This window comes from Emys orbicularis, chromosome 4 (assembly GCF_028017835.1).
Source record: "Emys orbicularis isolate rEmyOrb1 chromosome 4, rEmyOrb1.hap1, whole genome shotgun sequence".
Taxonomy (NCBI): Eukaryota; Metazoa; Chordata; order Testudines; family Emydidae; genus Emys; species Emys orbicularis.
The window spans coordinates 46,164,107-46,184,009 of record NC_088686.1 but is presented as its reverse complement, the minus strand read 5'-3'; the positions used below and the strand labels follow the sequence as shown (position 1 = coordinate 46,184,009).

Below are 19,903 nucleotides of genomic sequence, written 5' to 3'. Positions count from 1 at the left end.
ATGCTCCTTAGGCCTGGTCTACACTATGACTTTAATTCGGATTTAGCAGCGTTAAATCGAATTAACCCTGCACCCGTCCACACAACTAAGCCATTTATTTCGAAATAAAGGGCTCTTAAAATTGATTTCTGTACTCCTCCCCGACGAGCGGAGTAGCGCCAAAATCGATATTGTCATTTCGAATTAGGGTTAGTGTGGCCGCAATTCGATGGTATTGGCCTCCGGGAGCTGTCCCAGAGTGCACCATTGTGACCGCTCTGGACAGCAATCTGAACTCGCATGCACTGGCCAGGTAGACAGGAAAAGCCCCACGAACATTTGAATTTCATTTCCTGTTTGCCCAGCGTGGAGAGCACAGGTGACCACAGATAGCTCAGCTCATCAGCACAGGTAACCATGCAGGCCGATAATCGAAAAAGAGCACCAGCATAGACCGTACAGGAGGTACTGGATCTGATCGCTATATGGGGAGAGGATTCAGTGCTAGCAGAACTTCGTTCGAAAAGACGAAATGCCAAAACTTTTGAAAAAATCTCCAAGGGCATGATGGAGAGAGGCCACAATAGGGACTCAGATCAGTGCCACGTGAAAGTCAAGGAGCTCAGACAAGCCTATCAAAAAACAAAGGAGGCAAACGGTCGCTCCGGGTCAGAGCCGCGGACATGCCGCTTCTACGCCGAGCTGCATGCAGTTCTAGGGGGGGCTGCCACCACTACCCCACCTGTGACCGTGGATTCCGGGACAGGGATAATCTCATCAGCTACACCTGAGGAAGAGGAGGAGGAGGAGGACGAGCTTGCAGAGAGCACCCAGCACTCCGTTTTCCCCAACAGCCAGGATCTTTTTCTCAGCCTGACTGAAGTACCCTCCCAACCCTCCCAAGCCAGTATCCAAGACCATGACCCCATGGAAGGGACCTCAGGTGAGTTTACCTTTTAAACTATAAAACTTGTTTTAAAAGCAAGCGTTTTTTAATGATTACTTTGCCCTGAGGACTTGGGATGCATTCGCGGCCAGTACAGCTACTGGAAAAGTCTGTTAACGTGTCTGGGGATGAAGCGGAAATCCTCCAGGGACATCTCCATGAAGCTCTCCTGGAGGTACTCCAAAAGCCTTGCCACAAGGTTTCTGGGCAGTGCAGCCTTATTCCGTCCTCCATGGTAGGACACTTGACCACGCCATGCTTGCAGCAAGTAATCTGGTATCATTGCCTGACAAAGCCTGGCAGCGTATGGTCCCGGTGTTTGCTGGCATTCAAGCAACATCCGTTCTTTATCTCGCTGTGTAATCCTCAGGAGAGTGATATCGCTCATGGTAACCTGGTTGAAATACGGGAATTTAATTAAGGGGACAGAGGTGGCCGTTCCTACTGGGCTGTTTGCCTGTGGCTGAAAAGAAATCCTTCCCCGCAGTTAGCCAAGCGCAGGGTGGGGGGAATTGGCCCTGAGCTTTTCGCGTTTGGCTAGCAGGGATCTTCCCTGTTACCAGCCACGCGGTGGGGGGAGGGATAAAGCGATCATCCCAGAGAATTGGATGGGGGGGGGGTTAGTTTGTTTTCTGCTGCTGAAGGTTAACAGGAAAACCGCAGCAGTCAACGGGATTTGCTTGGTATGTGGGAAAGGAGCGCGCAGAAGCCGAAAGACAATGGCTTACCATGGCTGCATGCAAGTTGAATTCTGTTGCCCGGACCTGCGTCTGTGATCTCTAACACCAAAGCCACAGGCACTCAATATTAAGATGGAAAATGCGACCTTGTACTGAAATCACATGTGCTATGTAATGTGAATAGTTTTGTTCACCGTGAAAGAGTATAAGCATTGTTCTGTAAAATGTATCATTTTAAAAACTTCTCTCCTTTTTTTCAACCCTCCCTCCAGCAGCTGCAAATTTTTCAAGCCTCCCTCCTCCGTCCCGAAGGCTATCTCAGATAAGGCGGCGTAGAAAGAGGACGCGAGACGACATGTTCACAGAAATAATGGAATGCACCCGCAATGAAAGAGCTCATTTGAATGAGTGGAAGGACACGGTATCTAAATTTAGGAAAGATGCCAGTGAACGTGAGGTCATGAGGGACGCTCGAGATGAGAGGTGGCAGGCTGCAACGCTGGGGCTGCTGCGTGAGCAAACGGACATGCTCCGGCGTCTGGTGGAGCTTCAGGAACGGCAGCAGGATAACAGACTGCCGCTGCAGCCGCTGTGTAACCTTCCTCCCCCCTCACCATGTTCCATATCCTCCTCACCCAGACGTGTAAGAACGCGGGGGGGGGGAGGCTCCGTGCACCCTCCCACTCCACCCCAGTGGATAGCCCAACCAAAAGGCTGTCATTATATTGAATTTTTTCAGTGGCCTTTTACTTCCCTCCTATCCTCCTCCCAAACCTCACCCAGATTACCTTGTTGGTTCTCTACCTATGTTTATAATCACTTAATAAAGAATACATGATTTTTAAACGATAGTGACTTTATTTCCTTTGAAAGCAAGCTGGGGGAAGGGGGAGGGTGGGTTCCTTACAGAGAATGAGTCAATAAAGGGGGCGGGTTTTCATGAAGGAGAAACAAACAGAAATTTCACACTGTAGCCTGGCCAGTCATGAAACTGGTTTTCAAAGCTTCTCTGATGCACAGCGCTTCCTGGTGTGCTCTTCTAATCGCCCTGGTGTCTGGCTGCGCGTAATCAGCAGCCAGGCGATTTGCCTCAGCCTCCCACCCTGCCATAAAGGTCTCCCCCTTACTTTCACAGAGATTGAGGAGCACACAGCAAGCAGAAATAACAATGGGGAGATTGGTTTGGCTGAGGTCTGAGCGAGTCAGTAGCGATCGCCAGCGACCTTTTAAACGGCCAAATGCACATTCTACCACCATTCTGCACTTGCTCAGCCTGTAGTTGAACAGCTCCTGACTCCTGTCCAGGCTGCCTGTGTATGGCTTCATGAGCCATGGCATTAAGGGGTAGGCTGGGTCCCCAAGAATAACTATTGGCATTTCAACATCCCCAACTGTTATTTTCTGGTCCGGGAAGTAAGTCCCTTGCTGCAGCCCTTTAAACAGAGTAGTGTTCCTGAAGACGCGAGCGTCATGAACCCTTCCCGGCCAGCCCACGTTGATGTTGGTGAAACGTCCCTTGTGATCCACAAGTGCTTGCAGCACCATTGAAAAGTAACCCTTGCGGTTTATGTACTGGGTACCCTGGTGCTCCGGTGCCAAGATAGGGATGTGGGTTCCATCTATCGCCCCACCACAGTTAGGGAATCCCATTGCAGCAAATCCATCCACTATGACCTGCACATCTCCCAGAGTCACTAGCTTTCGTAGCAGCACCTCAGTGATTGCTTTGGCTACTTGCATCACAGCAGCCCCCACAGTAGATTTGCCCACTCCAAATTGATTCCCGACTGACCGGTAGCTGTCTGGCGTTGCAAGCTTCCACAGGGCTATCGCCACTCGCTTCTCAACTGTGAGGGCTGCTCTCATCTTGGTATTCTGGCGCTTCAGGGCAGGGGAAAGCAAGTCACAAAGTTCCAAGGAAGTGCCCTTACGCATGCGAAAGTTTTGCAGCCACTGGGAATCGTCCCACACCTGCAACACTATGCGGTCCCACCAGTCTGTGCTTGTTTCCCGGGCCCAGAATCGGCGTTCCACGGCTATAACCTGCCCCATTAACAGCATGATCTCCAAAGCACCGGGTCCCGCGGTTCGATAGAATTCCATGTCCATATCCGCATCACTCTCGCCGCCGCGCTGCCGTAGCCTGCTCCTCGCCACCTGGTTTTGCAGGTTCTGGTTCAGCATAAACTGCACGATAAGGCGCGAGGTATTTACAATGTTCATGACTGCTGTCTTGAGCTGAGTGGGCTCCATGCTTGCCGTGGTATGGCATCTGCACTGTTCACCCCGGAAAAAGGCGCGAAACGGTTGTCTGCCATTGCTTCCCTGGAGAGGGGGGAGGATATACCCAGAACCACCCGCGACAATGTTTTTGGCCCCATCAGGCATTGGGATCTCAACCCAGAATTCCAATGGGCGGAGGAGACTGCGGGAACTATGGGATAGCTATGGGATAGCTACCCACAGTGCAATGCTCCAGAAATCGACGCTAGACCCGGTACATGGACGCACACCGCTGAATTAATGTGCTTAGTGTGGCTGCATACATTCGATTTTATACAATCTGTTTCCCAAATTCGAATTATATAAATTCGGATTAATCCCGTAGTGTAGACTGTTGGCTGCATAACACCCATAAACTAAACTCTGTCCTTGGAACCATTCAGTCAATTCCTTTCAGACCATAATCAGAAGGCCTTCTCCAATTAATGGCTTAATTGATGCATGGAGCCGGAGACGGATTAAGGGTTTGTGGGGCCTTGGGCCAGAGCAAGTGAGGGCCCCGCTCCACCCCTTCTGCCTGAAGTCCCCCCTCCCCTGCCTGGCGCTCCTGCCGGGGAAATGGGGTTGAGGCACGGGGGCAGCACCACCCGCCCAGCGCTCCTGCCAGGGAGTGGGGTCAGGATGCTGGGGCTTGCCCTGCCCCACCCGCCTGGCACTCCTGCTGGGGAGCAGTGTTGGGGTGTGGGGACTTCCTTTGCTCCCCAGCAGGAGTGCTGGGTGGAGCAGGGCAAGCCTCCGCACCCTGACACCACTCCCCGGCAGGAGCACCGGGCAGGCGGAGCGGGGCACAAGGCTGCCCATTTTCCTGGGGTCCCCCAGTTGTCTGGGGCCCCTGGGCATGGGCCCCATTGGCCCAGTGGCAATTCATCACTGCATGGAGCATTGGCCTTGTCACCAGTGCTGCTGGTACCTTGTGTACTGAAGAGCTCATTTCTCCTAGAGCTTCCATCATTGCATCATAATCAGTACCCAAATTGGAGCAGAGTGGTGACCAGGGAGACGATGTTTGCTACTTGTACTCTAATGGGCTGATGTTCTAATCTGTTGCCAAATATGGTTCTGCTGCAAAGAAGCAGGAGGATAGCAACTCTGCGACAGAGGGTCTGACTTTCCCCCAGTTTTTTAAAAAGCTGGCTATGTTGGCTCACCCAGTTAGCACTGGGCCAGGAATCTACAAGGGTTGTAGCCAAGTGATAACTGAGCCATGCAATAGGATTGCTGTGACTTTGCAAAGTATGTTGGACCAGCTGGTGAAGCATTTATGGCTGCCATCTTGTATTGTCTCCAAGGATCTTCCCTGAGGATGCTGCCAGCTATGGGTCCTACCTTTTGCATGAAAGGATAGTGGTTGAAACGGCCGTGGCCAAAGGAAAGGCCAGCTAAGTATGTGGTACTACACCTCAGAACTCTAAACTTGAGTTATAGGATTCATTTGAAGTAAGGGGTTTACTACTGCTGCAGCCCTTCCTGTTGTGGTCTGTCTTGCCTTCCTGATTAAAAGGCAGATTAAGGTCCCTCAGAACAAGCACCAGGAGCCTAAAAAGCTAGTTCATGAAGGTGCAGACCTGGCCTGACACCAGGCATTGGCACTCCTTGATGGGGGTGATACAGTACAGAAAATTATTGATTCAGTTTGATGCCAGCAGGTGCACTTGGCTGCAAACTTCTGCATTCCACTGGGAGGTTCAGAAAAATCTCAAAAACCTATTCTAGTTCATAGAGAACTTCTTTGGTAACAGGTGGAGACCTCTGTACAGAAGGCAAAGGAGTTGAAAATGCTTTACTTAGAAAGGCTTTCACATCAGTATCTGGTTTCAGAAGACTCATTATCCCAGTGTATGTGGCATGCAGCTTAAAAAGCAGAAGCCAGAGTTTCCTAAACCATTAGCTATAATTCCTCTTCCTCCCCCTCATTTTCTTTCTAGCGACTTCTGGAAAGATCCCAACAGTTTAAGATTTGTGAGTCAGAGAATGTTAAGTAAAAATATTTATCAACATATGATGCTTTTGTATCTTGGATGCAAGAATCTAGAACAACTTTTGATGATTTTAATATTTTCAATAGTTGGCTAGTTTTCTAGATTTCATGCGACTCAATTTGTGTTATAGCCTCAGTTTTTCACTATTTTATTTACTAGGCATAGAAGTGACCATTATATTCTATGTTTATGTTTTATCTATATGTCATTGATGTTGATGGAACTACTTGCATGCTCAAATATTTAAGCATATGCCCGACCTTGCTGAATTGAGGAAGTATAGAAAACTGAATCCTCTGGAGCACTGCCATCTTGTGGCACTACTGCTTTGAAGTTGCCTGGTTTTAAATCTTTTTAAATCTACGTGTCACATGAACCTACAATCTCTTAGGTACAATTTGTCCTACACTAGATAAGGCTTCTTTCAGAATATAATTGCACACACTAAACTACTGAGACATGACTAGCTCCTGCATTTGACAAATTCTACAAATACAAAGAATCAAATTAGAGCAAACATGTTTTTCTGTGCAATGGATAGTCAAATTCAAATTATACTGATGTCTGCACTTACAATAACAATAGTTTAGTTCTCTTCATGTGTTGGTGCTAGTTTTAAGTACTGAGATTGACATTTGTTTGCTTGTAATAAAGACCAAGGAAATCTGCAGTGGTCTATTAAAGAATTTTATAGTGGGACTGATCAAGAAAACTATAGCTTCAAGTTTGCCTAAGATAGTAATGCTTATTTCATTCTTCTGTTTATCTTATGCACCAATATGTTCAATTTAAATATTAAAAGAGGTATTTTGTCACCCCATTTCCAGCAAAAATATCCTACAAGAATTGTAAAAAATGTCATAGATATTGTATTTTATAAAACTAGGGTTACCATTCGTCCGGATTTACCCGGACATGTCCTGCTTTTTGTGTTAAAAATAGCGTCCGGGGGGGAATTTGTAAATCACTAAAATGTCCAGGATTTCCCCCCCATGCAGAGCGAGGCGCGGCTGGGAGGGCTGCAGGAAATTCAGCCGCTCGCATGGGGCTCTGGCAGCCAGAGCCCTTCCCCCGCAGCTTGCCGGGCTGGACTCCGGAGCAGCTGTAGAGCTCCTCCTCCCCGCCCCCCCTCCCCCGCATTCTGAGCCGGCCGGCCTGCCGGGCCAATCGCATCGGGCCTCGGCAGCTCCTCCTCCCCTGCTGCCCAGCGCCCCGCTCCGGCAGCACTGGGTGGGGTGGGACCGGGTTGTGTGTTGCGCTGGGGAGCGCAGCCACGTGTCCGGCTCCGCACAGAGCCCAACACCGTGTTCTGAGCGGCAGAGTAAGGGGGCCAGGGGGCAGGAGAAGGGGCAGGGGGATTTTGGAGGGGGCAGTCAAGAGACGGGGGGGGGGGGTCGGGAGTTCGGGGGGGGCTTTCTGAGGGAGGGTGTGGATAAGGTTTTGGGCAGTCAGGGTACAGGTAGGGGGTAGGGTCCTGCGGAGCAGTTGGGGGGGGTCTTAGGAGGGGGCAGTTAGGGGACAAGGAACAGGGAGGCTTAGGTAGGGGGTGGGGTTCTGGAGGGCAGTTAGGAGCAGGGGTCCCAGGAGGGGGCAGTCAGGGGACAAGGAGCGGGGGGCGGGGGGGTTGGGAGTTCTGGGGGCGGGGCTGTCAGGGGGCAGGGGTGGGGAGAGGGATCGGAGCAGTCAGGGGACAGGGAGCAGAGGGGTTTAGATGGGTCGGGAGTTCTGGGGGGGGCTGTCAGGGGGTGGGGAGTGGTTGGATGGGGCGTGGGAGTCCCAGGGGTCTGTCTGGGGGTGGGGGTGTGGATAAGGGTTGGGGCAATCAGGGTACAGGTAAGGGGTACGGTCCTAGGGGGCCAGTTAGGATGGGGGGAGGGTCTCAGGAGGGGGCAGTCAGGGGACAAGAGGCAGGGAGGCTTAGGTAGGGGGTGGAGTCCTGGGGGGCAGTTGGGGGCAGTCAGGGGACAAGGAACGGGGGGAGGGTTGGGGGTTCTGAGGGGGGTGGGAAGTGGGAGGGGCAGGGGCGGGGCTAGGGCAGGGCTCCTCCCGTCCTCTTTTTTGCTTGCTGAAATATGGTAACCCTAATAAAACTCCTTTCAGTAAGAATTTCTGTACTTCTCTGGGAGTGCAGATTTTACTTTTTTGCAAGCAGATAGAAACACAATACTGTTACATCAGTATTACTACTTCCTAGCACTTTCCTCAGTTTGTTTTTGTCTCCAGAAGGTCAAGTCTCTCAGGCATTTCAGGTTATATCAACTTTTTATTGTTTGACTTCTTAATCTGAAAACTACTTTGATCAAAAGTGCAGTTTTTGTTGCTCATTTCAATTACTTTTTAACTCAGGTGTTAAAAGTGTGTTTTACTCAAGGGTGTTTTATATCTTTTATCATTTTAATTTATATTCATTCTATACAAACTCTCAACAGGAGTCAGAACCTGCAAAATCTTAGAAATAAAGCGGAAACTTGAACAGATGAAAGGCCAGACACTTGCCAAAAAGCTAGTTTTTCCCCCCATCAAGTTAAGTAACAGATCTTTAGTTAAGACTTCTATTTGAAGAAAGAGAAATCTCAGATATATTTCAGAGACTGTTCAAGATCACATTACTTTCAGGTCCAAGGCCTTTCTCTCTGAGTCCCTAAGTAAGGATTGCAGCTTCTTTTGCCCCAAAGTTACTTTTTTAGGACTCCTTTCAAAAATTAATCACTCCAAATTAGAAGGCACTTTGTTTTAAACTGATGCTCAGGCAGGGCCGGCTCTCACTTTTTTGCCGCCCTAGGCAAAAAAGCCACTGCCCCCCCCCCTCATTGCGGCAGGGGAGGGCGCAGAGCCCGGCTGCGGGCCCGCAATCCCCGACCGGCTGGAGCGCCGGGGGGAGGGCGATGAGCCCGGCCGGGGCTCTCCACTCTCCCCGGCGGCGAGCCCGCCGCGGTTCTCCGCTCTCCCTGACCGGCCGGAGCGCCGGGGGGAGGGCGGCGAGCCCGGCCGGGGCCCCGCTCTCCCTCACCGGCCGGAGCGCTGGGGGAGTGCGGCGAGCCCGCTGCGGCTCCGCTCTCCCCGGCGGCCGGAGCACCGCGGGGAGGGCGGCGAGCCCAGTCACGGCCCCTCTCGGGCCGGAGCGCCCCGCCGCGCCGCCCCCCTCCAGGCGCCGCCCCAAGCACGTGCTTGGGGGGCTGGTGCCTGGAGCCAGCCCTGTGCTCAGGTATGCTAAAGCCCCTTTACACTGCTCTGGTAGTGTAAAGAGGTCTTAAAATGGGAGTAAATTACATAATGTAAATGAGAATCAGGCCAACTATACTGTATGTTAGTTAGATTACAAAGAAATATGAGATGAAATAATAGAAACTTAATTTATGAATTCAAAGAGAAACGTTGTTGTAGCTGTGTTGGCCCCATGATATTAGAGCAACAAGGTGGGTGAGGTAATATCTTTTATTGGACCAACTTCTGTTGGTCAGAGACAAGCTTTCAAGCTGCACACGGCTCTTCTTCAGGTCTGGGAAAGGTACTCAGAGTGGCACAGCTAAATACAAGGTGGAACAGATTGTTTAGCATAAGTAGTTAACACAAATATTACCTCATTCACGATGTCTCTACAAAGAGAAATGTCATTGTTAGTTTAGTCCAGTGGTTTTCGATCTGTGGTCTGTGGACCCCTCTGGGTTCGCAGACTATGTCTAAGGGGTCCATGAAAGGTTGCTGTTACCATAGAACAATGGTTTTCAACCAGTGGCCCGCAGACCCTGGGGGTTTGCAGACTATGTCTAAGATTTCCAAAGGGTTCCACACCTCCATTTGAATCTTTTTAGGGGTCCGCAAATGAAATAAGGTTGAAAACCACTGGTTTAGTCTTTTCAAAAAACAAAACTGTATAAAGCCAGCAGATGTCACTCTGAGCATGTACTAATGAGGTTAGAATGATCAAGAGTCAAACATAATATATATTTTTGTGTATACATAGATATTTAGCAATAAATTCTCTCTTCTGTATATATATACTATGTTTCATCATTTCCATTTGGTTATATATTTTTTGTAATTATATTATTTTCATAAAGACCAATTATAACCAAAAGGTTGAGTATTCAGTGTGTTATGAAATCATGACAAAAATATAAATTAAAACAAAAATATAAATATAATCCTTACTTTCTATTAAGTTAATATATTTAAAAATATGATGCAGAAATTCTCCATCAGTATAAATTCTCTATCATTTATCAAGCCGAATGCCTTTTAAAAATAGCTACTTAGCTGATAAATATTAATCAAACCTGGAAGAATGAAAATAGTAGTGTTTTTTGGGCAACCCCATCATCCCCACTCCAAATCTGTTATTGGCGAGGTACCAGGCACAAAGTGAATAGAGGTAGAGAATGGCAAAAATGGTTATTCAATCTGACAGTTGTATATACATTATGTAAGAAGTGGTTAGTAAGTTTTAATCTGAAACATTATAAAAGGTGCAAAATGTTTCAAGACACATGGCTTTTTACTTCTTATCTTAAATACTTGAGAATGTCACTTTCTAAAGTGAGATATTCCATTTGTGTGGCATTTGCAGTAGGTGATTTTATAAAAAATAAAAAAACCCTCCCAAAATCAGAATCCAAATGACAAGATAATCACTTAGGGTATAATCCAAAACCCATTGAGGTCAACGGAAACCCTCCTGTTGACTTTACTGCACTTTGAACTTAAATATGTAATGTAATGTAAAGTATGTGAGTAACTCCATTGACTTCAGTGGGACTACGCTTTATGTTTAAAGTTATGCATGTACAAGTTAGGCCTCAATGCTGCAAACACATGCTTAAATTTAATTCGGTTAAAATAAATGGGGCTACTCACATGCTTAAAGTTAAGCATATTTATAAGTGTTTGCAGGCTCAGGTCTGTAGGTCCAACATGCATGTGAAACACTAGTGTGGCCCTCTTGTGTCTTCACATAATGCACATCATGGGTTTGATCTCACAAGCTTTCCTGAAATCATTTCTTGGAGTGTTTGCACATGTCCATTCCACTGTGGGTGTGGGCATGCACAGTTGTCGGAACTTTTTCCCTCAATGGTACTCACTGTGGCGGCTCAAATGCCCCCTGTCACCATATACCACTGCATGCTGGTATAAGAGCACGGAGCTGTCCCCAACCCCCTCAGTTCCTTCTTACTGCCAGTGATGGTTGTCAGAGTAATCTCAGACTTGTTGTCATAAGCTTCCCTCACTCCTTTGTATATATACTCTCTTTTATTGTTAGGAAGTAGTTAGTTAGTTAAGTTTGTTAGTTTTAGTGATAGATTTTAGTCATAGGTGTTTTTGGACTAGTTTTCGTCTTTCAGTACTGGGATCGGTACCGAAATGATGCCGTATTTACCGGGTTTTAAATCCTGCCACACGTGCGCTAAACCTGTGCTGGTCAGTGATCCACACGCCGCCTGTTTGAAATGACTGGGAGAATCCCACATAAGTGACAAAAGTCACATTTGTAAGGGATTTAAGCTCCGCTCAAGGAGAGTTAGAGTGGTGAGGCTCATATGTTGCTCTTGGAGGCAGCACTTTGCCCCCTATCGGACTTGTCTCATGCAGAGAGAACCCCAAGTACATCAGCCTCGGTATGGAACACACAGGAGGTGTCTGCAGCTCCTCAGTCCCATTCGCTGGTACTGAAGAAAAGGCTTACACCCTCCTCAGGCTTGGTACCTCACTTGGGGATGTTGGTGCCAAAGCCTAGTAGAAGTAGAGACTTTAAGACACAGTCAGGTTAGAGTCTCTCACTGGAGCACTCTTCAGCTAAGAAGAAGGAATTGCCACCTCCAGAGCTGTGCCAGGTCCATTGAGGGCATCCCCTGAAAGATCTCTGCAGCAGAGCCATCAGTCATTGCCGCTCCCAACCATCCCAGAGGCATAAGCAGTCACAAGGGACCTACTTAGCCTTTTGGTACTGGTGTCCCCGGAGGTGCAAGAAGGTTTACAATCAGTACTGATGCCTGCGTCACCTTCCTCTCCATGTCAGGAACTCACAGTACTGTTACCTCCCAAGCTTCCACAAAGACTGGTGCAGTCAAAGGGCAAGCCTCCAATGTACCACATCCATCATCTCCAAGCTTGGGCTACCTAACCACAGTCCCAACTGGTTGTGCACCCCCAGTGTCAGACGTTTCAGATTCTTCCTCTTCATACTCAGAGGTGTATTCCTCTGTGTCCCATCCAAGACACAGGGCATACCCTCCATCAGACCTTGGGTCATGCAACAGTCACAGCACTGGTCTTCTTCTCCTATGGAGCAATGGCCCGGTCAAGGTGCGGTTCCAGACCCATATCAGCAGTCGTTTTGGACACCGTGGGATGTCCCTGATCCTGCAAGGACCTCCCCGCAACCATATTATCTTTTGTCATTGAGATTACTCTGGGGGCATCGGCACCGAGAGTATCATTCTCTGGTACTGAGCACTGAGGTCACAAAGGTGGCTTCCTCATCACAAGTCATGGAGCAGCTACCACCTTGGAATCCTGTGCTGTCCTTTTCCTTGTTGCCAGACAAGACTGTTGGGGTGCTTTGACTGAAAGCATAAGCTCTCGCCATGACACACAGATGCCTCAGCCTCCTGGGTCACATGTCAAGGTGTATCTATGTGGGTTAACATACCAGGCTGCATCTCAGAAAGCTGCATGCATGGCTAGTGTCGTTGAAAGCCCCAAGTAATCATCATTTGGACTAGATGGTTCATGTGCCAGTGTCAGTTTTGTTGTCTCTGGATTGGTGGATGAACCCTCTGAAAGTCTGTGTGGAGGTCCCTTTTATTCCTCTGCTACCAGCCCTCACTTTAGTCACAGATGCATCAGCTCTGGGTTGCAGGGCTCACGTGAGTCTCTGGATGCCTCGGGATCTGCTTGCTCATATAAGTATCACGGAGTTAAAAGTGGTGCGACTAGCCTGCTCAGCTTTCTTCTGACATATAGAAGGAAAGAACTTGTTAATTTTAACAGACAATTCTGCGATTATGATTTACATAAACAGACAGGGAGGAGCGCAGTCATGCCAGGAAATTCTGGGACTTTTGCATAACCAATTCAGTTAATCTCATGGCTGCTTACCTTCCAGGGAAGCAGAATACATTAATAGATTGATTGAACAGGACTTCTCTGATCATCATGAGTGGTCTTTATGCCCTGATATCACCAGATCCATCTTCCAGCTCTGGGGGAGTACTCACATGGACCTGCGCGCAACAAAGTCCAACAGAAAATGCCATTGGTTTTGTTTCCAGGGAGGTGTCAGACCAGGCTCGTTGCCAGGTGTTTTTGGTTACCCTGGAAGGACCCCCTCCTCTATGCCTTCCTTCTGATTCTGTTGCTGTCCAGAATTCGTTCAAAGTCAAACAAGACCATGCTCATCTCATCCTTATAGCACCAGCGTGACTTCAACAATACTGGTTCTTGACCCTACTGACCTTGTCAGTCAAGCCTCTGTCTCTCCCATTGGATCTAGATGTGATTTTGCAGCTGCCTGCTCCATCCCAGCCACCCATCTGACAGCATGGATGGCTTCATTGCTAATGCATTGTTAACACAGCTTTGGAGGATCCTGTTCTAAGGATGTCCCTGAAGTGTTTCTGAATAGCAGAAAACCCACAACTAGGGGCATGTACCTTAGTAAATGGAAGTGCTTCTCCATTTCATCCTGTCAGAAAGGCATATCCCCAGAACATGCACCCCTGAACCTCGTACTGGACTGTCTTCTATACCTAAAACATCAGAGTTTGGAGATTAGCTCTGTAAAAGTACATCTGGCAGCTATCTCAGCCTTCCACATCTCGGTGGATAATAAATCTCTTTTCTCCAACCCATTGTTACCAGATTCCTAAAGAGTTTGATCAGATTGTTTGGCAGCCGCCTGCTTTGTCCACTGGTTGCAGGAAGATCAGCCCATTGCAGCTAGCTGGTGGGGGCTTGGAACCAGGATGGACTGGCAGCCCCCCTATCAGCCTCCTGCTCCCCTAAGTTCCCTGTGTGGCAGCCGCCTAGCAGGCTATCAATTGCCGGCAAAAATAACAGGAGTACTTGTGGCACCTTAGAGACTAACAAATTTATTAGAGCATAAGCTTTCGTGGGCTACAACCCACTTCTTCGGATGCATATAGAGTGAATCATATATTGAGGAGATATATATACACACACATACAGAGAGCATGAACAGGTGGGAGTTGTCTTACCAACTCTGAGAGGCCAATTAAGTAAGAGAAAAAAAACTTTTGAAGTGATAATCAAGATGGCTCAGTACAGACAGTTTGATAAGAAGCAAGTGTGAAAATACTTACAAGGGGAGATAGATTCAATGTTTGTAATGGCTCAGCCATTCCCAATCCCTATTTAGCCCTGAGTTGATTGTGTCTAGTTTGCATATCAATTCCAGCTCAGCAGTCTCTCGTTGGAGTCTGTTTTTGAAGTTTTTCTGTTTTAAGATAGCCACCCGCAGGTCTGTCAAAGAATGGCCAGACAGGTTAAAGTGTTCTCCCACTGGTTTTTGAGTATTATGATTCCTGATGTCAGATTTGTGTCCATTAATTCTTTTGCGTAGAGACTGTCCGGTTTGGCCAATGTACATGGCAGAGGGGCATTGCTGGCACATGATGGCATATATCACATTGGTAGATGTGCAGGTGAACGAGCCCCTGATGGTATAGCTGATGTGATTAGGCCCTATGATGGTGTCACTTGAATAGATATGTGGACAGAGTTGGCATCGGGCTTTGTTACAAGGATAGGTTCCTGGGTCAGTGTTTTTGTTCAGTGATGTGTGGTTGCTGGTGAGTATTTGCTTTAGGTTGGGGGGTTGTCTGTAAGCGAGGACAGGTCTGTCTCCCAAGATCTGTGAGAGTAAAGGATCATCTTTCAGGATAGGTTGTAGATCTCTGATGATGCGCTGGAGAGGTTTTAGTTGGGGGCTGAAGGTGACAGCTAGTGGTGTTCTGTTATTTTCTTTGTTGGCCCTGTCTTGTAGGAGGTGACTTCTGGGTACTCGTCTGGCTCTGTCAATCTGTTTTTTCACTTCAGCAGGTGGGTATTGTAGTTTTAAGAATGCTTGATAGAGATCTTGTAGGTGCTTGTCTCTATCTGAGGGATTGGAGCAAATGCGGTTATATCTTAGAGCTTGGCTGTAGACAATGGATCGTGTGGTGTGTCCTGGATGGAAGCTGGAGGCATGTAGGTAAGTGTAGCGGTCAGTAGGTTTCCGGTACAGGGTGGTATTTATGTGACCATCGCTTATTAGCACAGTAGTGTCCAGGAAATGGACCGCTTGTGTGGATTGATCTAGGCTGAGGTTGATGGTGGGATGGAAATTATTGAAATCATGGTGGAATTCCTCAAGGGCTTCTTTTCCATGGGTCCAGATGATGAAGATGTCATCAATGTAGCGCAAGTAGAGTAGGGGCGTTAGGGGACGAGAGCTAAGGAAGCGTTGTTCTAAGTCAGCCATAAAAATGTTGGCATACTGCGGGGCCATGCGGGTACCCATAGCAGTGCCGCTGACTTGAAGGTATATATTGTCCCCAAATGTGAAATAGTTGTGGGTGAGGACAAAGTCACAGAGTTCAGCCACCAGGTTAGCTGTGACATTATCGGGGATACTGTTCCTGATAGCTTGTAGTCCATCTGTGTGTGGAATATTGGTGTAGAGGGCTTCTACGTCCATAGTGGCCAGGATGGTGTTTTCTGGAAGATCACCGATGGATTCTAGTTTCCTCAGGAAGTCAGTAGTATCTCGAAGATAGCTAGGAGTGCTGGTAGCGTAGGGTCTGAGGAGAGAGTCCACATAACCAGACAAGCCTGATGTTAGGGTGCCAATGCCTGAGATGATGGGGCGTCCAGGATTTCCAGGTTTATGGATCTTGGGTAGCAAATAGAATGTCCCTGGTCGGGGTTCTAGGCATGTGTCTGTACAGATTTGTTCCTGTGCTTTGTCAGGGAGTTTTTTTAGCAGATGGTGTAGTTTCTTTAGGTAATCCTCAGTGGGATCAGAGGATAATGGCCTGTAGAATGAGGGAGCTTGCTGGCAGGACCTGCTGTCTCAAGTTTGCTGATCTGTTTAAAAAGGCAGTGTATTTAGAGTGGGGTCAGCGTACTTAAAGGGGCAATGCCTGAGATGATGGGGCGTCCAGGATTTCCAGGTTTATGGATCTTGGGTAGCAAATAGAATGTCCCTGGTCGGGGTTCTAGGCATGTGTCTGTACAGATTTGTTCCTGTGCTTTGTCAGGGAGTTTTTTTAGCAGATGGTGTAGTTTCTTTAGGTAATCCTCAGTGGGATCAGAGGATAATGGCCTGTAGAATGAGGGAGCTTGCTGGCAGGAGCTGCTGTCTCAAGTTTGCTGATCTGTTTAAAAAGGCAGTGTATTTAGAGTGGGGTCAGCGTACTTAAAGGGGCAATGCGTATCTCTCTCTCTCTCTCTCTCTCTCTCTCTCTCACACGATGTGTGTCTCTGTCTGCCATGCTGTCTCCCCTCCCTCCATTCGTGCTGCCTTGTAGAGTGTGAGGCTACATTAACAACAATGTGTTAACCCTTGAGGTCTCAGCCAATTGCTAGATCATCATTTAGCAGTAAGTTATTCCCTGGGAAATATCCCACCCTCTGACTTCACCACCTCAACCAAGCTTCACAATCATCATCACTGATTAAATTGTTTGTTTAAAACTTATACTGTGTGTGTGTGTGTGTGTGTGTGTGTGTGTATATATATATATAGTATAGTCTTTTGTCTGGTCAAAAAAATTTCCCTGGAACCTAACCCCCACATTTACATTAATTCTTATGGGGAAATTGGATTCACTTAACATCGTTTCACTTAAAGTCGCATTTTTCAGAAACATAACTACAACGTTAAGCAAGGAGTTACTGGAGTCTTTAATTTTCATGCTAACCAGGGAGTCTTTTTGCCTACATTCTTCCTGATACCCCATGTGCATAGAGATGAGGAAAGACTTCATTTATTCGATGTGAAAAGGGCTTTAGCTTTTTATCTGGAGAGTACTTTAGTTCTTTAGAATCTCCACGCAGCTGTTTATTACGGTTATGGACAGGGTTAAGTTTTCACTTAGAGAATCTCATCCTGGATCTCTTTGTGCATTTGTTTATGCTACCACTTACTAGAATATTGATGCATTCTACTAAAGCACAGGCAACTCCGGTGGCTTTCTTGGCACAAGTACTGATCATAGCTATTTGTAAATCAGAAACTTGGTAATCAGTTTACACTTTCGCTTCTCATTATGCCATTTCCTATCAGTCCAGAGACAATACCAATTTTGGACAGATTGTCCTTCAATCACTATTCAGGTAGACTCCGAGCTCACCTCCATGTTTGTCTGCTTGTGAGTCACCTATAGTGGAATGGACATGTGCAAGCACTCAAAGAAGAAAAAATTGTTACCTACCTTTCTGTAACTGTTGTTCTTCGAGTTGTTTTGCACATGTCCATTCCATGACCTGCCCTCCTTCCCCTCTCTATTAGAATCACCTGGTACGAAGGAACTGAGGGGGTTAGGGGCAGCTCCGTTCTCTTATACCAGCACGCAGTAGTGTATGCAACAGAGGGAGTTCAAGATGCCACAACAGATACCACTGAGGAAAAAAGTTCTCCGACAACTGTGCATACAGTGCGCACACACCTACAGTGGAATTGACATGTGCAACACATCTTGAAGAACACCAGTTACCCAAAGGCAGGTAACCATTTTATTCTTGACTTCTCCCCTTCTAAGGAAAGAACTTGAGTAATTTTATTTTATTTATTCCTTCACCTTTGGTTTAATCACAAGGAAAATTAATTTAAAATTTGAATTAACTAACATTACATTATTTTTCTTAATATTTCAAGTAACTGACATTTGAGTAGTTTTATTCATGTTTTGTTCCACTTTAGAATTTGTTGTTATGGAGTTCCTGTTTCAGAACTATACCAGGATAATCAGAAAGATGGAATTAATATTTTGCCTCCTCATACATCAAAAAGTCTAACAGAATGGCAAAAAGTAGCTGCCTATTATGTTGAAAAGCCACGACTGGAACTGTTAGGAGAGAAAGTAAGAACTAATTTTGATAAAAATGTACACTGTTTGTGCAGTTTTACAAATAATTACACATAGCCTGAAAACAAATTCCTAAATTATTTTGTTAGTGTGTGTCATTCAGGAATTAAATGACACGCACTAATGCCACATTTTATGTGTCATTTATATGTTGTAATATGCAGTTTTTTATATGCTGTAATAAATCACGCTCATCCCCAGTTTTTTATGTGAAATATTATTACATGGGAACATAGGAATTTCCCTACTCGATCAGATGTGGTCCTAGCATTCTGTTGCAGTCAGTGGCTAGTACCAGATGCTTCATAGGAAGGGGCAAGAATCCTTGGAATAGCTGATTTTGGGATAACCTTTCCCCAAAGAGGCTTCCTCTTAACCACCAATAATTAGAGGTTGGCTTGTGCTCTGAAGTGTGAGGACTTGTATCCCATCCAACACTTAATTTTAAAAATATAATATCCTAGTATAACTCTGGATATTATTGTTCTCCATACATTTTTCTAAACCTTTTTTGAATCCTCCTAAGCTGTTGGCCTCAATTATATCATGAGGCAATGAATTCCAGATGCTATTTGTGCATTTTGCTAAAAAGTATTCCTTATATCTGTTTTAAATTTGCCAACTTATTATTTAAAGGGAAACTCCACTGATTTTGGTTGCACTGAACAACAAATATTTAAGATGGTAAGAAATATTTGTGGCCATAGATAAACCAAAATGTTTGCTTTAAAGTAGGGCTGTCAAGCAATTAAAAATATCAATCTCGATTAATCACGCGATTAAAAATATTAATCTTGATTAATTGCACTGTTAAACAATAATAGAATACCATTTATTTAAATATTTTTGGATGTTTTCTACATTTACAAATATATTGATTTCAGTTACAACACAGAATACAAGGTGTACAGTGCTCACTTTATATTTATTTGTGATTACAGATATTTGCACTGTAAAAAACAAAAGAAATAGTATATTTCAATTAACCTAATACAAGTACTTTAGTGCAATATCTTTATCATGAAAGCTGAACTTACAAATGTAGAATTATGTACAAAAAAATAACTGCAGTCAAAAATAAAACAACGTAAAACTTTAGAGCCTACACGTCCACCCAGTCCTACTTCAGCCAATGGCTGAAGTTTGGTTACATTTGCAGGAGATAATGCTGACCGCTTTTCTTGTTTACAATGTCACCTGAAAGTGAGAACAGGGATTCGCATGGCACTGTTGTAACCGGCGTTGCAAGATACTTACGTGCCAGATGCACTAAAAATTCATATGTCCCTTCATGCTTCAACCACCATTCCAGAGGATGTGTCCATGCTGATGACGGGTTCTGCTCGATAACTATCTAAAGCAGAGCAGACCGATGCATGTTCATTTTCATCATCTAAGTCAGATGCCACCAGCAGAAGGTTGATTTTTGGTTTTGGTGGTTCTGTAGTTTTCGCATCGGAGTGTTGCTCTTTTAAGACTTCTGAAAGCATGCTCCACATCTCGTCCCTCTCAGATTTTGGAAGGCACTGCAGATTCTTAAACCTTGAGTGGAGTGCTGTAGCTATTTTTAGAAATCTCACATTGATACTTTCTTTGTGTTTTGTCAAATCTGCAGTGAAAGTGTTCTTAAAATGACCAACATGTGCTGGGTCATCATCCGAGACTGCTATAACATGAAATATATGGCAGAATGTGAGTAAAACAGAACAGGAGACATACAATTCTCCCCCAAGGACTTCAGTCACAAATTTAATTAACACACTGTTTTTTTAACGATCATCATCAGCATGGAAGCATGTCCCCAGAATGGTGGTTGAAGCGTGAAGGGGCATACAAACATTTAGTATATCTGGCACGTAAATACCTTGCAAAGGCGGCTTCAAAAGTGCCATGCAAACGCCTGTTCTGACTTTCAGGTAATGTAAACAAGAAGCAGGCAGCAGTATC

At 46.2% G+C, this 19,903-nt stretch overlaps 1 protein-coding gene across 1 annotated transcript in view; it reads left to right on the top strand.

Annotated features, from left to right (window-relative positions):
* Window positions 1–19,903, top strand: part of TTC6 (tetratricopeptide repeat domain 6) — a 153,174-nt gene that overhangs the window by 42,586 nt on the left and 90,685 nt on the right. Inside the window, exon 8 of the mRNA XM_065403290.1 lies at window positions 17,791–17,950. Coding sequence (XP_065259362.1) covers window positions 17,791–17,950 — 160 coding nt within the window. The remainder of the gene's footprint in view (window positions 1–17,790; window positions 17,951–19,903) is intronic.